This window comes from Palaemon carinicauda, unplaced genomic scaffold (genome assembly GCF_036898095.1).
Source record: "Palaemon carinicauda isolate YSFRI2023 unplaced genomic scaffold, ASM3689809v2 scaffold19, whole genome shotgun sequence".
Classification (NCBI taxonomy): domain Eukaryota; kingdom Metazoa; phylum Arthropoda; class Malacostraca; order Decapoda; family Palaemonidae; genus Palaemon; species Palaemon carinicauda.
The window spans coordinates 180,014-200,158 of NW_027169479.1; the positions used below are offsets into that span (position 1 = coordinate 180,014).

General features: G+C 40.7%; 1 protein-coding gene across 7 annotated transcripts in view; it reads left to right on the forward strand.

Annotated features, from left to right (window-relative positions):
- Positions 1–20,145, forward strand: part of vir (VIR_N domain-containing protein) — a 53,399-nt gene that overhangs the window by 22,920 nt on the left and 10,334 nt on the right. For all 7 annotated transcript variants that reach the window (XM_068368309.1, XM_068368313.1, XM_068368311.1 and 4 more), the window contains 9 exons: positions 1,149–1,390; positions 2,205–2,391; positions 4,298–4,380; positions 5,377–5,534; positions 7,202–7,343; positions 9,608–9,733; positions 10,358–10,530; positions 18,011–18,269; positions 18,800–19,909. In XM_068368309.1, coding sequence (XP_068224410.1) covers positions 1,149–1,390; positions 2,205–2,391; positions 4,298–4,380; positions 5,377–5,534; positions 7,202–7,343; positions 9,608–9,733; positions 10,358–10,530; positions 18,011–18,269; positions 18,800–19,909 — 2,480 coding nt within the window. The remainder of the gene's footprint in view (positions 1–1,148; positions 1,391–2,204; positions 2,392–4,297; positions 4,381–5,376; positions 5,535–7,201; positions 7,344–9,607; positions 9,734–10,357; positions 10,531–18,010; positions 18,270–18,799; positions 19,910–20,145) is intronic.

Here is a 20,145-nt window from a genome sequence, read left to right on the forward strand (position 1 = left end):
TCGGAGTAGGGTAAACTACACAAAACTCTGGTCGTTTGAGAGGAGGTTCCAGGTAACTCCTAAGAAAGTGGTTCTCGGTAAGTCCATATCCATATACCAAAGGCACTTCCCCCAATTTTGGGGGGTAGCCGACATCAACAAGAACAATATTTGTTGCTGTCTCACAGGATACTTTTACAGGAGAGGGGGTTCCCAGCCCCCTCGTCCCGTCCCTTTTAGTCGCCTCTTACGACACGCAGGGATAACGTTGGCGCTATTCTAATTGTTTTATGCCCCCGCGGCCACAGGGTATGTTAGGAAAAATACAAATTACTAATAATTTGTGATATTTAGTATTGGAGCTGCTGTGATGGGTTCAATAGTTTCTGAACCTTTGGGTTTTACTTATACGCATCGAGTCGATGCCTTGCACGCTGATATATTCTGGTCCTAGGAGAGGGAAGACTATTTCCTTGGTATAACATGTTGTGCTGGATTCCCTGTTCTAGCTTTTATAGGTTTTCCATCATCTAAACCTTTTTCTCGATAGAGTGGGATGTACTTCGCTATAGCACAACTTTTGAGCGTTAAAATCGTTCCAGGGGGATTATTTTAAAGTCAGGCTGGGAGGAACGTAGAGAGTAGAGGTCCCCTTTTTGTTTTGTTTCATTCGTTGATGTAGTCTACCCCCTAAAATTGGGGGAAGTGCCTTGGTATATGTATGTATGTATGTATTTTAAAGTTTCAATAAAACACGTCTGACCAACACAGGTGCTGATAGAGGAATGAAGATAAGGGGTGCGGAGATGCAGGGATCGAGGGGGATGTTGATAAAGGAGAGGTCTAATTGGTGAGGGATCTATGGTCGTGGTTCAATCACACCCCAGTTATCTATACCGACACTCAAAGAGTGAGCGAGCTAGGTTTATTCCTGGCATTCCATGCATCTCTTTTTTTTTTCCTCTGGTATATTCAGCAATAACTATGCTTTAAAATGGTGCTAGAGGAGCATTTCACGGTGCGACACAGGTCGAGCCCAGAAATAGCTTTTTCCTTCGTCAAAATCCATTTTTGAGTTGAAAGATTCTGAGGTATGCAGTCTTCCTCATCCCATCTTTCAGTTTCAAATTTTTCTGTCATTGAAATAATTTTGCTTTTATATTTTTCAGGGGTTGATGATTACGAAGAAATTATGAGTGACGAAGAGGATTTGCCCGAGGACCAGTACGAGGAAGAATGGTTTGTCGAGGAATGGGAAGACTGGTTGAAGCCTTTCACGCCTAGTCATTTCCAGATGGGCGAGCTCGGCTATCTGCTGAGCCCGACTCTCACGGACTTTCAAATCGACTACCAGCACTGGAAAGCGAGGTTCGAAACCGAAGGTCAAGATATAGAAGACGAGCCTTCTCAGGTGAGATATTTTGATGGTGTTTGACTTCTCTGCTGTTCATCATAGCTGAGTGATGAGTTCATGATTGTCGTAGTACTGTGTATGTTTCTCTTGCTCGATTGATTTGCTGTTTGGTAATGGAAATAGAACATGATTTCTGTTCTTTAGCACTGTATGTCATTGCATTCCTTTCAGTAACTATATTTTAAATTAATTGTACTTCCCTTATAGCTTATTTATTTCCATAACATATTTCCTTTCTTCACTGGGCTATTTTTTTCTGTTAGAGTCATTGGGCTTATAGCATCCTGCTTTTCAAACTAGGGTTGTAGCTGAGTTAGTAATAATAATAATAATAATATGGAAGCTTGCATAGTTGATTGCCTTTTTAAATTTCTTTTGTAAGAATGTATCATCTTAGTAAATAATAGATGATAATTCATATACCGTATTATTATTATTATTACTGTATTACTATCCAAGCTACAACCCTAGTTGGAAAAGCAAGATGCTATAAGCCCAGGGGCCCCAACAGGGAAAAACAGCCCAGTCAGGAAAGGAAATAAGGAAATAAATAAATGAAGAGAACAAATTAACAATATATAATTCTAAAAACAGTAACAGCGTCACAACAGATATGTCATATATAAACTATTAATAACGTCAAAAACAAATATGTCATAAATAAACTATAAAAAGACTCATGTCTGCCTGGTCAACCAAAAAAGCATTTGCTCCAACTTTGAACTTATGAAGTTCTACTGATTCAACTACCCGATTAGGAAGATCATTCCACAACTTGGTAAGTTTTTTTATGTTTCATCTTGATTTGCAGGCATCGAAGCTTGAGACCATGTTAGCCGAGGTTCTCATTCCTTTGGAAATGCCCGAAGAAAATATCCTTGAAACAGATTCAGGCGAAGCAAGGGAGGAAGCCGGAGAAAAGTGGGTCCAGAGCGTAGAACACGTTTGCCAGATTTTGTCAAAAGGACTTCCGTACCTTCTGGCTAAAAATGGAGATGGTAAGAATACGTTATACGTCCGTGAAATATTTTCTGCCGCTGATTTTTGTTCTAGTTCTCAAGATTAGTTTATTTTTTAACCCTTTTACCCCCAGGCTATTTGGAAATTTCCAACCCTTAACCCCCAGGGGTTATTTTTTTCCAAGCACATTTTGCAGTATATATTTTTTAAATTGCTCTAACAGCCTTAATTTTTGTCATAGAGAGGTCAGGTTGGTCTCATTCTCTTGGAAAATGCCTGAATTTTCTCAAAAAATTATCAAAAATATGAAAAAAAAGATTTTTTATAGGATTTTTTTTTTTTTTTGCAAGGACGTACCGGTACGTCCATGGGGGTAAAGGGATGGCTTTTGTGAAACGTACCAGTTAATGTAGTTCATTTTTCCATTTAGCCTACATTGATCAGATTTCAACTGTAGGAAATGTTGAGCTATGAAACAAACCAGAACAGTTAAGAAAATATAGAAAAATTTTGACCAATACAATTCCCCTTATCAAGGATTAACAAACTATAATCTCAATAAAAAAAAATTGTAATGACAAAATTTGGAAATATGCTCATGTAGTCTTTTTTACTACCTCTAAAATCTATTGTGGAATAAAGAGTATGGTAATAAATATTTATACATACATACATATATACCAAGGCACCTCCCCAAATTTTTTGGGGTCGCCGACATCAAACAAATGAAAAAATAGGGGACCTTTCCTCTCTACATTCCTCCCAGCCTGACAAGGCACTCAAAGGAACGTAGAGAGGAAAGATTTATGTAACATTAAATCCAAAGTAGATTTTTTTATTTTCTTTCCAAAAAGGGAGGACGTAATTGAAATGGCATTTTGCCTTCTCCGTATTATTCAGAATCATTTGACTCATGGGTATTTGATAATTTAACCCACATGACCCTATGCCATTAATGCATAAAGACAATTAATGTACGTTTAAACATATTTCTTCTGACTTTCCAGTTTTCAACCAAAATTTAATACCAAGTCTATCAGAAAAATAGAGGGTTGGGCATGAATGTAAAAAGAGTTCTATATGAGAAATTGATTGTACCAACTGTGATGTATGGATCGGAGTTGTGGGGAATGAAAGTGACGGAGAGACAGAAATTGAATGTGTTTTGAGATGAAGTGTCTAAGGAGTATGGCTGGTGTATCTCGAGTAGATAGGGTTAGGAACGAAGTGGTGAGAGTGAGATCGGGTGTAAGAAATGAGTTAGCAGCTAGAGTGGATATGAATGTGTTGAGGTGATTTGGCCATGTTGAGAGAATGGAAAATGGCTGTCTGCTGAAGAAGGTGATGAATGCAAGAGTTGATGAGAGAAGTACAAGAGGAAGGCCAAGGTTTTGGTGGATGGATGGAGTGAAGAAAGCTCTGGGTGATAGGAGGATAGATGTGAGAGAGGCAAGAGAGCGTGCTAGAAATAGGAATGAATGGCGAGCGATTGTGACGCAGTTCCGGTAGGCCCTGCTGCTGCCTCCGATGCCTTAGATAACCGCGGAGGTAGCAGCAGTAGGGGATTCAGCATTATGAAGCTTCATCTGTGGTGGATAATGTGGGAGGGTGGGCTGTGGCACCCTAGCAGTACCAGCTGAACTCGGTTGAGTCCCTTGTTAGGATGGAGGAACGTAGAGAGTAGAGGTCCCCTTTTTGTTTTTGTTTCTTTGTTGATGTCGGCTACCCCTCAAAATTGGGGGAAGTGCCTTGGTATATGTATGTATGTATGATTTAATACCAAGTCTATCAGAAATACAGTATATCATTGAAAAAGATTCATTAAGTAAAATCTAATAATTTATAGTTAAGAATGAATCCTTTGGGTTAGTCACATAAAACTTTAAGATTATTAACTTTGTTGTTTGGTTAAAGTATTTATTAATAATGATTATTTACTTTCAGCCGTCCTCACCACAATTTGTGATTGGATTGACGTAGGAGTAAATTTTGAAAGAGCTCTTGCGCAACAGCAGCCTGTGTATAAGGTTAGTTCGATACGAGTTTAGGAATGAAATAGACTAATTTTTATATCTACAATAGATTATTGTGGTACATAGGCATGTTACTCCACATTTATAATAAACAATGTCTTAGGGGCGTCCAAAAATCGCATATATCTCCAGACAAACGGAAATGCAGTTTTCCTGCTATTCTGAAAACTATTTGGAGGACAGTTAGTCTGGAGAGACTCTACATTTATATTAGACAATGTTTTAGTGGCGTCCAAAAATTGCATATATCTCCAGACTAACGGAAAGGCAGTTTTCTTATTCTGAAAACTATTTGGAGGACAGTTTGTCTGGAGAGATGCTATCTTTGATTTTTGGATGCCACTATGACATTGTCTATTCATTACAATATATGCTTTAGCAAACTGTATTCTGGCCGAATTTTGCAGTTTTCCTGTTATTCTGAAAACTATTTGGAGGGTAGTTTGTCTGGAGAGATGCTATCTATGATTTTTGGATGCCACTATGACATTGTCTATTCCTTACAATAGATTATATATGCTTTAGCAAACTGTATTCTGGCTGAATTTTACTATATATATTTTCTTCTATGTAAGTTTAACCAATATTTTCTTGATTTTTGGAGGATAGTTTGTCTGGAGAGATGCTATCTATGATTTTTGGATGCCACTATGACATTGTCTATTCATTACAATATATGCTTTAGCAAACTGTATTCTGGCTGAATTTTACAATGTATATTTCCTTTCATGTAAGTTTAACCAATGTTTTCTTGATTTTGTAAACAACATTAATTAGCCTCAGGGCACATATCACTCCGCCTGAGGTTGACCCCTTAGAAAACGGAAAGAGGGTAAACTATACAAAAAGCTGGTCGGTTAGGTAGAGTTAACCAGTAACTCCTAAGAAGGTAGTTCTAGGTAAGTATGTTAGGAAAAATACAAATTACTTAAAAATTTGTGATTTTTCTTGATTTTGTAAAGATTAACTAGATTTTTTTATACCCAACAGATACGCCACGTAAAAGCCGGCGTACGCTTAACGCAGTTAATGCTGCAGTGTACGGATGAAATCACAAAATTGCTCCTGGAACGTAACATTATGGAGAAGTTGAAGTTGCTCTACTATCAACCTCACATGGCACTTTCCATCAAGTTACTCATTCTGAAGTATGTAATACTGTATTGTCTTTGTAACATTTAAAGAATTTGAATTAATATTTACACTTTTATTGAAGCTGGACTTCATAAGTAGTACTGACGTACAGTGGAACGCAGGTCTTCTTTGTACAATTCTCTAGGGCCTCTGTTACAGCCCTTCCCTTTGATGAAGGAATTATCTAAATGGAAGACAGCCTGTGAATAGTGGTTTTCACACGCCCCTGTTGTATACACGACACCCACAAGGTGCTCACGCGAGGGTAGTAACCTCTGCATTCCATGCTTTTATCTTTCTCTGGTATATTTGGAAGGTTTATATCAGAAAAGTGTAAAGAAGGACCCTTTTTCACCGGGCGTCACAGGTCTCTTCCCAGAAATGGATTTTTCCTTCGTCAAAATCCCTTTAATATTTATACTTTTATTGAAGCTGGACTTCATAAATAGTACTGATATACAGTTGAATGCAGGTCTTCTTTGTACAATTAAATTAATATTTATACTTTTATTGAAGCTGGACTTCATAAATAGTACTGACGTACAGGTGGACACAGGTCTTCCTTGTACAATTAAATTAATATTTATACTTTTATTGAAGCTGGATTTCATAAATATTACTGATATACAGTTGAAAGCAGGTCTTCTTTGTACAATTAAAATAATATTTATACTTTTATTGAAGCTGGACTTCATAAATATTACTGATATACAGTTGAAAGCAGGTCTTCTTTGTACAATTAAAATAATATTTATACTTTTATTGAAGCTGGACTTCATAAGTAGTACTGATGTACAGGTGGACACAGGTCTTCTTTGTTCAATTAAATTAATATTTATACTTTTATTGAAGCTGAATTTCATAAATATTACTGATATACAGTTGAACACAGGTCTTCCTGGTACACCTCACTCTGAGGAAGTGTACCCAGCCACACCATTACTGCTCGGTGAGTTCCTGTGTTTAGCACCGCCCACCACTGATGCCATCTTTCCCTACACTATCTGCTTGGTTACTCACTATAAAGTTAGGGTATGATAAGTGGCTCTTCTTCGGAGAAGGGTGTGTCAGGAACTCCTGTGTCCAACTGTACTTGGTTTTTTTAATTTTCATTTAATACATTTGCTTCATTTGAGGCCCTTTGCGTCTATAGGCATAGGAGGAGATGATGATGATGATGATGATGCATTTGACCTTTTTCTCTCAAACAAAGTACTCAATTGTAGCTAGTTGTAGACTAATGCTGTTATCATGTACTTTTTAGTAACATGTCTGTTATATTGTAGGTCTTTTGATCAGTGAAGTTGACCAAATAGAGTACTGAAATTACAGTTGTAGACTACTGCATAGTCGATTTCTTTTAGCGATGCAGATTTGCACCGACTCGCAGCGGTGCCCTTTTAGCTCGGAAAAGTTTCCTGATCGCTGATTGGTTGGACGAGATAATTTCAACCAATCAGCGATCAGGAAACTTTTCCGAGCTAAAAGGGCACCGCTGCGAGTCGGTGCAAATCTGCCTCGATAAAAGAAATGGACTATAGTGATGTTATCATGTACTTTTTAGTAACACGTCTGCTATATCTCAGGTCTTTTGATCAGTAAAGTTGACTAATTCGAATACTGAAATTACCGCCACTAATGGATAGTTATATTAATTATAAATTCTCTCTCTTCTCTTCAGAACGTTCGACTCGGTCACGAGGACTCCCATGGGTCTGAGGTACTACTTAGGAATAGCTGATGACAAGTGTGAAGAGAGAGGCAGAAACTGGTATGAAATCATCTTGGAGATGCTCACTGACGTACAACAGACCAGGGCCAAAGTAAGTCAATTGTAATTCAAAAGGAATGGACGTTTATATATGTTAAGCAAAAGTAAGTTTTAACCCTTTAATCCCCAGGCTATTTGGAAATTTCCAACCCTTAACCCCCAGGGGGTTATTTTTTTCCCAGCACATTTTGCAGTATATTTTTTTTAAATTGCTCTAACAGCCTTAATTTTTGTCATAGAGAGGTCAGGTTGGTCTCATTCTTTCGGAAAATGCCTGAATTTTTTCAAAATTTTATCAAAAATATGAAAAAAATAATTTTTATAGTATTTTTTCGCAAGGACGTACCGGTACGTCCATGGGGGTAAAGGGATGAGTTTTGTGAAACGTACCAGTACGTCCTTTTGGGGTAAAAGGGTTAAGATATACATTGGTACGAACAGCTGAAGTTATAATGCAATACAAATGGACGATTGTATGTTGTGGGCGGGTTATGAGCGGAGCTTGTTACACCATACGGTTCTGTTGTTAGTGGTTACGGCAGTTGGTAGTCCATTATAAATGGTGAGTGAGGTTGGTCCTCGTTGTTGAAGATTGCCTGGCCCTTTTGGCCAGACGCGGGCTCTTGCAATCTTGCAGCCCGTCGTGAGGTTGGTCACTAATTACAAAAGCATTATATGATAACATATTAGATTTGGTATTGATGTATTATTATTGCATCTAAACTACAATTTTACTCTATGTTAAATGCATAAGTAACATATAAACTACGCCAGAATACTAGTAAATAAAGATGTCTCTTATTAGAGAGAACAAAAGACATAGGAGGGATATGAAAGGTCTGTAATTCTCCATGTAACAAAGGCATAGGAACTGATAAAGAAATTGGGAATGATTCTGATTTGCAACCTATTAATGCGAAGATTCATGGCTGGAGTAAATTAGGTAGTTTTTTTATGAATGAGGACGAGGTGAAAGGATATGGTGTCTAAAAGCAAAGACTAAGGACTTAAAGAATGAGGTGGTAGCGTATAGACGTGACAGGGGAATAGGCTGGGGAACAGTTAATCAGAAACCAGTGGGAAACCTGTAAGAAGACCCAAGAAATCAAGGAAAGCTGTAAAAGGTGAAGACAAAGTACAGGATAGAAAGGAATAGAGAGAGCGAGTTTCATGACTAACCCTGTAAAGGGATGAACTGTTATAAAAATGCTTATGTTGATGATAAACTGTGAAACAAAATCAGTGTCATCCTGCTCAACATCTATGCTCAACACTGATTTATTTACGGAGCCTGACGGACAGTATCACGAGTTACAATAATCAATGAGACATGAGCTCGAGACTTAGGGACATAGAACGTGAAAGCCTGCGACATATGAAACTTGAGATATTTGATCATGAACTGTGGTAATATAAAACACGAGTGGCCATATATGAGTACCTCAGACATCACCCTCTTGTTTCTTTGGAAAGGCATAGAGGAATACTGAAAGAGAATGGAGTCTATGACACAAGTCTGTAAATACATTGTTCTATTTTGGAGACCTCAGAGATCCCAAACGTACATAAAGTTAATGGCGTTGCTTTTATCCGAGAATATCGAAGTTTTGTTTGCCTTTTCCCCATACAGTGACTTAGCAACATAAAAAAAGTAATGTATGCACATTACAATATAGGGACATACAAAATTGAATGTAACAATGCTCTATAGATATAAACCTTTTATTTTTCAATTAGTATTGTTGGTTTATTTTATTAAGTATCTCCTGTTTACCAAATCAAGATTAAGGAAGTTTCTCTATTAAATACTTCTTTCGTTTGTTGATGATTGTATATTTGGCTAACACAGCACCATGTACCTGTAATGTATATTGGCCCTTTTACCCCCAAGCTATTTGGAACTTTCCAACCCTTAACCCCCAGGCATTTTTTTTTTCAAGCACATTATGTAATATATTTTTTTAAATTGCTCTAACAGCCTTAATTTTTGTCATAGAGAGGTCAGGTTGGTCTCATTCTTTTGGAAAATGCCTGAAGTTTCTCATAAATTAATCAAAAATATGCAAAAAAAATATAAATAGCAGTTTTTTGCAAGGACGTACCAGTATGTCCATGGGGGTAAAGGGATGAGTTTTGTGAAATGTACCAGTACGTCCATTGAGGGTAAAAGGGTTGATATTCTTAGAATTTCTGCTGATAATTTCATAAAATTCTGTTTACGATTCTGTTAATGGAATTTATGATTCTACTTTTAATATCATATTCAGACCTATGGGAAACTGCTTGATGATTGAACATTTTTTTCATTCATATCAGGTGGCATTATCAGCAATAGTGAGGAAAGTCCACATCTTTGAAGTTTGTCAGAATCTCATGGAAAGCACCAAGATGCTGCTGAATCACCTACCCAACTTGGAGGAGGAATTGAAAGGCAACGAGGAAGTAAGTTAAGAAGAAGAGTACTTGTATGTTTGTGTATGCTATACAGTACAGTAATTTCCTTTTTTTGTAATTAAGGAGATCTGTTATATAACTTCTCAACTTTAGCTTTTATGAATAGTACTTACCTGGCAGTTATATATATATAGCTGATATCTAAATCAGCTATATATATATAACTGCCAGGTAAGTATTCATAAAACTTTGTTTTATCATAAAAACTCCATTTTTATGAATAGTACTTACCTGGCAGTTATATATATATAGCTGATTTAGAGATATCAGCTATATATATATAACTGCCAGGTAAGTATTCATAAAACTTTGTTTTATCATAAAAACTTCATTTTTTATTTGTTATTTTATGAAGATGAAAGCAGTGTAATTTTTTCTTTTAAGGATTATTTTTTAAAATCTAAATTTAGCAGATTAATTTTTTATTTATACTATACAATAGTTTCCTTTATGAGAAACTTGGAACCTTAAGATCCTTTATATTTCTTCTCACCTTTATTATTTGATTTCCATTTTTATTAAGATGAAATCACAATAATTTTTCCTCTAAAGAATTATATTTTTGAGTCTTTATTTGGCAAATTAAATTTTTTATCATCCTAAATATTTTAGCTTAACCAAGAAGAAGACTCAATGGACATGGATGAAGTTGACGGCCGCATTGACCTGCCACCCAATTGGAGCGCGAACATACCCGATTCCTTGATTGACGCGGTCAATTCTTGTCTGCAGGAAATAGTAAAAGTACACAAATATGCTGATCAACTCTTGGCTCAACCACATAGGTATTGACATAGAACAATGCATTTTTCAATATTAAACTTACCCGATAATCATGTAGCTGTCAACTCTGTTGCCCGACAGAATTCTATGGAGGGATACGCCAGCTATCACAATACTAGAAGGGGGTGTTCTTACCAGCGCCACCTGTGGCCAGGTACTCAAGTACTTCTTGTTGACACCTCCTCAATTATTCCTCTGTCGTGCTTCTGACAAGACGTTCTGGGATACGCTTATGTTCTTGGAGTATTTTCACGACTTTGGTGAAGTATTTCTCTTTGATTTCGGCTGTCGCTTTACTGGAAACTTCTATTTTAGCTTAGTTAGCTTTTGGAATTAATTTGATTAATTTTGGTGACGAAGAGAGTATGAACTCTCGTTCACCTTTCAATGGCCGACCCTTCCCTTAGACGGAAGTGTTGGTGTCTAAGAGAGTATAGACTCTCTTTCTTAATTTTGCTTAACAAAAGTTATAGATTTATTTTATATCTCTCCGCCTCTTATAGGCCTCTTCGATTAACTTCCTTTTATTATAAACTTATTAAAATTAATTTTTATATTTGTTTATATTCGACCTTCCTAATAGTAGGCGGTCTTTTCTTGGTACCGAAGTTAATTATCGTGAGCCCGTCATTTCGGTTTTACCTGTTAACATATTATGCTATTTTAAGGTCTTTGAAAGAATTTCTTTGATAGTCTCGTACTTTTTCAAAGTTGAACTAACGTTTTGTTTGTCTCGGCAGTTGTTGACGTTCAGAACGTTTCAACTTGCACTCTATCGTTACGATAGAGAAAGAATGTTCACGGTTTCACATTGCAGTAAGAGTAACCGTGTCTAGCGTTTTGTTCATTCTTTCTTAACTTAATGGTTTTGATCCTAATAAGGAACTTTTCTTTTTGGGAAATATTTCAGTTTTTTCCTTTAACAATAATATGTTTTAACGATATATATGATTGGGCTCTTCTCTCAGGTTCTAAGTCAAGAGAGAGAGAGAGAGAGAGATAGAGACGGAGGGAGAAAGAGGATAAACGTTTCCCTCAAGCCTGCCAGGCGTACGAGTAACGTCGTTATCGTTTTGCTCTTATCCCTAGTCTCTTTAGGGGAAGAAACTAAACGTTTCTAGAGTGATCTAGTGTTTAGTCTCTTTCCAGCCTCTGAATTTTCTTTCATTAGATTTTTCTGTTACATTGTAATTCTGTTTTCGCAATTACTAACTTTTGAGAAGGATAGAATTGCGTGTTTCAGGTACAAACCACTTAAAGTTTCGAGTTCAGTGAAATAAGTGCAAACAGAAATCAAAGTGATAAGTGATTAGTGCAAAGTATGTCAGTGTTATGCGTGAGGGTACTTTTGTGCGCGCCAGTCGTCCTCCCAGTCCGGGACCTCTTGCAAGCTCCCAAGCCCAGGGGAGAAGCAATGTCGAAGGGCAAAAGGGTTCGGCAGGCCTTGATCGGCGCACAGAAGTATCCTCGGTGGTTGTGGGCGTGTCTTACCGAGACCGTCACTCCCACCCGCAGACGATTGAGCCCTTATTTTGCTCGTCTGCAGAAGAGATTTAGAGGAGAAAATAAAGGCAGAGTTACGCTGGTCTCAGGTCTCAAGACCTCTTAAACGTAAAGTCCAGACCTATGCCAGACGTACGAAGTAAAGTTCAACAACCCGGATGCAGTCATTGGGTTAGCTCTGACTCTCCTCAGTCATCAGTTTGTCGGGCTGAGAGTGCGCCTACACTCCCCCCCCCTATGCTCGCTCCGCCTGATCGCAGTACCACCTGCCAGGCGTACGATGTTGTGGACTCTACTACAGTCCATGCAAGCACAGCTTTCGGACCTGATGCGTGAGTGTCGTGCTGAGAGTGTTGCACCTCCTCCTCCTCCTGCACCGGTGGTGCACCAACCGCCTGCACCCGTTCAGCCTGTGCTGCACCCGCCTGCACCGGTGGTGCACCAAACGGCTGCACCCGTTCAGCCTGTGCTGCACCCGCCTGCACTCGCTGCACCCAGTCGCAACACCATCTGCCAGGCGTACGATGTTGTGGACTCTACTACAGTCCATGCAAGCACAGCTTTCGGACCTGTTGCGTGAGTGTCGGGCTGAGAGTGTTGCACCTCCACCTGCACCCTTTCAGCCTGTGCTCAACCCGCCTGCACTCGCTGCACCCAGTCGCAGCACCATCTGCCAGGCGTACGATGTTGTGGACTCTACTACAGTCCATGCAAGCACAGCTTTCGGACCTGTTGTGTGAGTGTCGGGCTGAGAGTGTTGCACCTCCCCTGCACCCGTTCAGCCTGTGCTCAACCCGCCTGCACTCGCTGCACCCAGTCGCAGCACCATCTGCCAGGCGTACGATGTTGAACCTCTTTCTGTGTTCGCTGTTCCCAGTGTTGTTCAGCCTCAGCCTTCTTTAAGGCAACCTTCGGTTTGGGATCAGGAGGATTACCCCACTCTTCCTCCTCCTCCCCTGGCTGCTCCACCGGTGGTGCAACTCTCGGTGGAGGTACAACCTCTTCCACCTGTGAGTCAGTCTCCTCAGCTGCTGCACCGAGCTCAACCCGTGCACCCTGATCCTGCGCCTCAGACACCTCTGCTTGCGGGAACTTTACCTTGTTCTGCGCAACCTCGGTCTCTTCACGCTCCACTCATACCACAGGAACAGGAACTTTCTGCACCTTCCACTGTTGTTGTTCCAGCTCGTTCTGACTCTGCTGTTCAGCATACCTTACCTCCATTTTCAAACCATGGCAAAAATATGAATCATGAGTTATGAATGTAAGGTAAACATTATGTTGATTTTTTAAACCCCATGCAAGCATGCATAAAGCACTCTAGCACTGGTCATGGAATTTCTGAGGAATGTTAAACGCCATGCACACGCTCTGCTTTCCTTACAGCAGGCTCTGCTTACAGCAGGCTCTGCTTACAGCAGGCTCTGCTTACTACATGCTCAGCATTCAGCATGCTCTGCATTCAGCATGCTCTGCATACAACACATGCTCTACATACAGCATGCTCTGCATACAGCATACTCTGCATTCATCATGCTCTGCATACCTTACCGCATGCTTCTCAACATATCTTGGGTTGTTGCCAACTCACTAGACTGTCAAGCAGTTTCATAACGTTGCCTTCTAGTCTGCTGCTTTTGCACCAGTGAACCCTCACTCAGAGAACTTAGCTTTTCTAGGATAAGGTCCCTGTAGATGAGAAAGTTCTTTTCTCCCTCCTTCTGATATTCCCTTGAGGACTCTGTCATTTGGAGGGAGCCTTTAGCTGCATAACCTCTTATGGACTTTTATTTAAGCATAACATGCTTACAGGGAAGGTAATGGTTCCACTTCAGCCGCTAATCCCGTCTGTTACCACACCTGCTCCCATAGACCTTGAGCTGTGTTGCATGACATGCAGTCCAAGCTTAGTCCTTGTTAGAGGATTTTTGTTTACGAAGTCAATGTGTCACGGGGAAGACGTTCAACAACCAACAGAAGGGACTTGTTGTGACGCAGTGCGGCAACCTCAGCAACCCGTTAAGGAGTTGTCTGTACGACCCAGATAGTCTAGACAGATTCGGGTTGTCACTGTACTTCCTCGCTTGCCCATGATTGTCAGTTTACAGACTGTGCAGCAGTATCATGATCTTGTGTCCGGCTCCGTCAGACGACTGGCTTTTAAGAGCTCCCACAAGTCGTCGCTGTCTGGAGATTTTCAAATGGACTATGGATCTGACCAAGGAACTGGGCCTCCTGGTCAATTTTGAGGAGTCTCAGCTCGTTCCATCCCAGACCATTGTTTCCTTGGGTATGGATCTTCAGAGTCGAGCTTTTCGGACTTGTCCGTCGGCCCCAAGGATCTTCCAAGCCCTAGAATGCATCCAGAGCATGCTGAGAAGGAACCGATGCTTAGTCAGGCAGGGGATGAGTCTAACAGGGACACTTTCATCGCTGGCCCTGTTCATCGAGTTAGGGAGACTCCACCTCCGCCCCCTTCAGTATCATCTAGCTGCTCACTGGATAAAGGACATGACGCTAGAGACGGGCTCAGTTCCTGTTTCTGAAGAGATGAGGTCTACTCTAACGTGGTGGAAGAACAGCATTCTTCTCAAGGAAGGTCTACCTTTGGCTGTTCAGACCCCCGACCACCGTCTCTTCTCGGACGCATCGGACACGGGCTGGGGTGCGACACTGGACGGACAGGAATGCTCGGGAACATGGAATCAGGAGCAAAGGACACTTCACATCTATTGCAAGGAGTTGTTGGCAGTTCATCTGGCCTTGATAAACTTCAAGTCCCTCCAGCTTAACAAGGTGGTGGAGGTGAACTCCGACTACACCACAGCCTTGGCTTACATCTCCAAGCAGAGAGGGACTCATTCGAGGAAGTTGTTCAAGATCGCAAGGGACCTCCTCATTTGGTCAAAGATCGAAAGCTCACGCTGGTAACGAGGCTCATTCAGGGCGATATGAATGTCATGGCAGATCGCCTCAGCCGTAAGGGTCAGGTCTTCCCCACAGAGTGGACCCTTCACAAGAATGTTTGCAGCAGACTTTGGGCCCTGTGGGGTCTGCCAACCATAGTTCTATTCGCTACCTCGATGACCAAGAAGCTCCTCTTGTATTGTTCTCCGATTCCAGACCCAGCAGCAGTTCGCGTGGATGCCTTTCTGCTGGATTGGTCCCATCTCAACCTGTATGCATTCCCGCTGTTCAAGATTGTCAACAGGGTACTTCAGAAGTTCGCCTCTCACAAAGGGACACGGTTGACGTTGGTTGCTCCCCTCTGACCCGCGAGAGAAGGGTTCACCGAGGTACTGCAATGGCTGGTCGACGTTCCCAGGACTCTTCCTCCTAGAGTGGACCTTCTGCGTCAACCTCACGTAAAGAAGGTACACCCAAACCTCCACGCTCTTCGTCTGACTGCCTTCAGACTATCGAAAGTCTCTCAAGAACTAGAGGCTTTTCGAAGGAGGCAGCCAGAACGATTGCCAGAGCAAGGACGACATCCACTCTCAGAGTCTATCAGTCTTAATGGGAAGTCTTCCGAAGCTGGTGCAAGGCCAATGCAGTTTTCCTCAACCAGTACCACTGTAACCCAGATTGCTGACTTCCTGTTACATCTAAGGAACGTAAAATCCCTATCAGCTCCTACGATCAAGGGTTACAGAAGTATGTTGGCAGCGGTTTTCCGCCACAGAGGCTTGGATCTTTCCTCCAACAAAGATCTACAGGACCTCCTTAGGTCTTTTGAGACCTCAAAGGAACGTCGGTTGTCCACTCCAGGCTGGAATCTAGACGTGGTCCTAAGGTTCCTAATGTCATCAGGATTTGAACCGTTCCAATCAGCCTCTTTTAAGGACCTCACATTAGAAACTCTTTTCCTCGTGTGCTTAGCAACAGGTAAAAGAGTAAGTGAGATCCACGCCTTCAGCAGGAACATAGGTTTCACATCTGAAACGGCTACATGTTCCTTGCGGCTCGGTTTTTTTGGCTAAAACGAGCTTCCTTCCCGTCCTTGCCCTAAGTCGTTCGAGATCCCAAGCCTGTCCAACATGGTGGGGAACGAACTAGAGAGAGTACTTTGCCCTGTTAGAGCTCTTAAGTACTATTTAAGAAGGTCAAAACCATTACGAGGACAATCAGAAGCCTTATGGTGTGCTATCAAGAAGCCTTCTCTACCAATGTCTAAGAACTCAGTTTCTTACTACATCAGGCTTCTGATTAGAGAAGCAAATTCTCATCTGAAGGAAGAAGACCTTGCTTTGCTGAAGGTAAGGACACATGAAGTGAGAGCTGTGGCTACTTCAGTGGCCTTCAAACAGAACCGTTCTCTGCAGAGTGTTATGGATGCAACCTATTGGAGAAGCAAGTCAGTGTTCGCATCATTCTATCTCAAAGATGTCCAGTCTCTTTACGAGTACTGCTACACCCTGGGTCCATTCGTAGCAACGAATGCAGTAGTAGGCGAGGGCTCAGCCACTACATTCCCATAATTCCATAACTTTTTAACCTTTCTCTTGAATACTTTTTATGGGTTGTTCGGTCGGCTAAGAAGCCTTCCACATCCTTGTTGATTTGGCGGGTGGTCAATTCTTTCTTGAGAAGCGCCGAGGTTAAAGGTTGTGATGAGGTCCTTTAGTATGGGTTGCAGCCCTGTATACTTTAGCACCTTTGGGTTGATTCAGCCTCCAAGAGGAACGCTGCGCTCAGTAAGGAAGACGAACTTAAAAAAGAGACAGAGTAACGGTTCAATTCGACTTCCTTACCAGGTACTTATTATTTCATTGTTATTTGAGATAACTGTTATATGAAATATGGGATACTTAGCTATCCTTTAATCTTGTACACTGGTTTTCACCCACCCCCCTGGGTGTGAATCAGCTACATGATTATCGGGTAAGTTTAATATTGAAAAATGTTATTTTCATTAGTAAAATAAATTTTTGAATATACTTACCCGATAATCATGATTTAATTGACCCTCCCTTCCTCCCCATAGAGAACCAGTGGGACCGAGGAATAATTGAGGAGGTGTCAACAAGAAGTACTTGAGTACCTGGCCACAGGTGGCGCTGGTAAGAACACCCCCTTCTAGTATTGTGATAGCTGGCGTATCCCTCCATAGAATTCTGTCGGGCAACAGAGTTGACAGCTACATGATTATCGGGTAAGTATATTCAAAAATTTATTTTACTAATGAAAATAACATTTTACTCCATGTTAAATAGTTTCCTGTTTTACTTGTTTATATATTTTCAGTAAACTGTATTATATACAATGCTTTAAATTGTGATGATAATGTAGGCAACAGCTATTAACCCTTTTACCCCCAAAGGACGTACTGGTACGTTTCACAAAACTCATCCCTTTACCCCCATGGACGTACCGGTACGTCCTTGCAAAAAACTGCCATTTAAATTTTTTTTTACATATTTTTGATAATTTTTTGAGGAACTTCAGGCATTTTCCAAGAGATTGAGACCAACCTGACCTCTCTATGACAAAAATTAAGGCTGTTGGAGCAATTTAAAAAAAATATACTGCAAAATGTGCTTGAAAAAAAATAACCCCTGGGGGTTAAGGGTTGGAAATTTCCATATAGCCTGGGGGTAAAAGGGTTAACAGTTAGCTGACACATCCATTGAAGGGTAAGACTAGTAAAGAATACTGGTGAAACATCCGTTTGAGTTACTCTATTTATAAAAACAGCTAAGTTGATATATCTGTTGGAAATCAATGCATAACAGCACAGATTACTATTTAGAGCAAGGAAAGGTTCCGAGCGTACGGTCAATCTGACGTTACCAAGGCACTTCCCCCAATTTTGGGGGGTAGCCAACATCAAACAAACGAAACAAAAAAGGGGACGTCTCCTCTCTACATTCCTCCCAGCCGGACAAGGGACCCAACCGAGTTCGGCTGGTACTGCTAGGGTGGCACAGCCCACCCTCCCCCATTATTCACCACAAATGTTAATATGGCTTATTATTGCAGATGGCTTCCAGGGTCCAAGCAGTTTCAGCTTCCAAAGAACCCCCACGATCCATATCCGCAACTCTACGTAACGTTTGACTCCGGAGATCTTCTGACGTCCCTGATGGTGCTCTTGGGTGGTTTGGGCACTGTGCAGAGCGGTGCATTGATTGGCGGCATTAAGAATCTTCTCGACAGCCTCATGTCGTCTGCACATGGTCTCACCTACATGGCTTCTCATCCCTTCATTATAACAAATGTTGCTCGGAGCTTATTGCAGGTTTGTGTAGGAAATTTTCTAGAATGTAATGTTTATCTTTTGCTGTCTTCTCTTCCAATTATTAAAATAGTTCTTTTATAAGTCTTTGTGGTTAAGTTTAGTAATTTGAATGCCTTTTAAAAAGCTTAATTAAAAGTTCAATTAATTTTTCTTATTTCATCTCTGCTTTCAAATATTCTAAGAAAGTCCAGATATAAGTCTTTGTGGGTAACTTTACTATTTTAAATGCCTTTTAAAAAGTTTAATGAAAAGTTCCATTTACTTCTCTTATTTCATTGTTGTTTGAAATCTTTCATATGAATACTGTATTTTGAATTTGATTGGTAATGTCAGATTGAGAGTTAAGGAAAAAAAACATAAACCAAAAGAGAAGATATATTGAAAGTAAAGTATAAATCGAAGCCAAAGACAGAAGAAAAACCGTTAATGGAACAGGAGAAGAAAGTATTTTTTGTATGTGAATTGTATTCCAGGTAATTTTTTTTGCAGTGCAAGTATACGCTAGAACTCCTTTTGTGTTTTTTTTTCAGTTTGGCGAAGACGGACGCGACGATAGCAGCGACAATGAAGAGAATCCTCTCCATATGGTTGGACTAAAAATGGTCTACACATTCCATGCATTAATGCAGTTGGATTCGTTGGCACTGCTGGCCTCATCGCACAACACGGATTACTCGCAGGCCGTCACGCACTTCAACAGCCTGACGTCCTTGCTCCTCACTTGTGTCGGGCGCAACGCTGTTATTAACCTTCTCAGTGTTGGTAGGAACTTGGAAATTCTGTTTCCCTATCTAAAACTCGGAGCAGGAGATGACCAAGATAATGCTCCCACGAGGATTGCCTGCTTTGGTTATGCAGTTGAACTTGTCGTTTTGACTGTAAAATTCTCGGAAAATGTCGAGATGCTGGAACAGTATGGTGAAAAAATACTGGAACTCGTTGACCTCGAAGAAGCCCGGGAGGGGCCTAAATTGGAGGAGCATGCTAAGTTTTGTGAAATTGTTCCTTGGTTATCCATCACAAAATCGGCTGAAAGCTTTGCTTACGACAATCTCTCCAATCTGTCGAACAATCTTAAGGAACACGTAGAGAAACTGGACAAGTTTTCGGGCGAGTTAGTAACTCATTTGAGAATCATTCAGCATTTAACGGTGCCGAAGTATCCTGTATCAGATTTATTACCGGAAGATCACAACGGCGAGCTGATAGAAGAATTGAAGTACAAGTATGCTACGGTGCAATTGTTTTCAGCTGACTGTCATACTTATCTTACTAATCTCTTATCAAAGCTATGCTCGATGTATTCGCAACCGTCCGTTCATGGATCAGACTTCATGGCTTCCGAAGGAGCAACAGTTCTGGCAGTGATTCAACCGACTTTGAGACTCTTGAAAAACATTCTTACTTACGTCATTCATGCGAGAAATACGAACTTCAAAGACTTGACTGCCATTGTTCCGCTGGTGCAGACGTATCTCCTGCTGCAGTCCTTTCCGCTCGGATCGCAGTACATCTCCCAGAGTCAGGAACTACAGCAGGAGGTGATTAGCATACTGCTCGTGTACACTCAGCCGGTTTACTCGGAAACAGAGGGAGAGGAGGTGCTTGCTAAGAGTCTTTGGACCAAAATGATGTCAGAGGTATGTATGATTTTGTTTTAACTTGTGAAATTTTATCATATGATTTTAGGTACTTTAGGTATTGCACACTTTAACCCTTTTACCCCCAGGCTATTTGGAAATTTCCAACTCTTAACCCCCAGGGGTTATTTATTTTCAAGCACATTTTGGAGTATACTTTTTTTAAATTGCTCTAACAGCCTTAATTTTCGTCATAGATAGGTAAGGTTGGTCTCATTCTCTTGGAAAATGCCTGA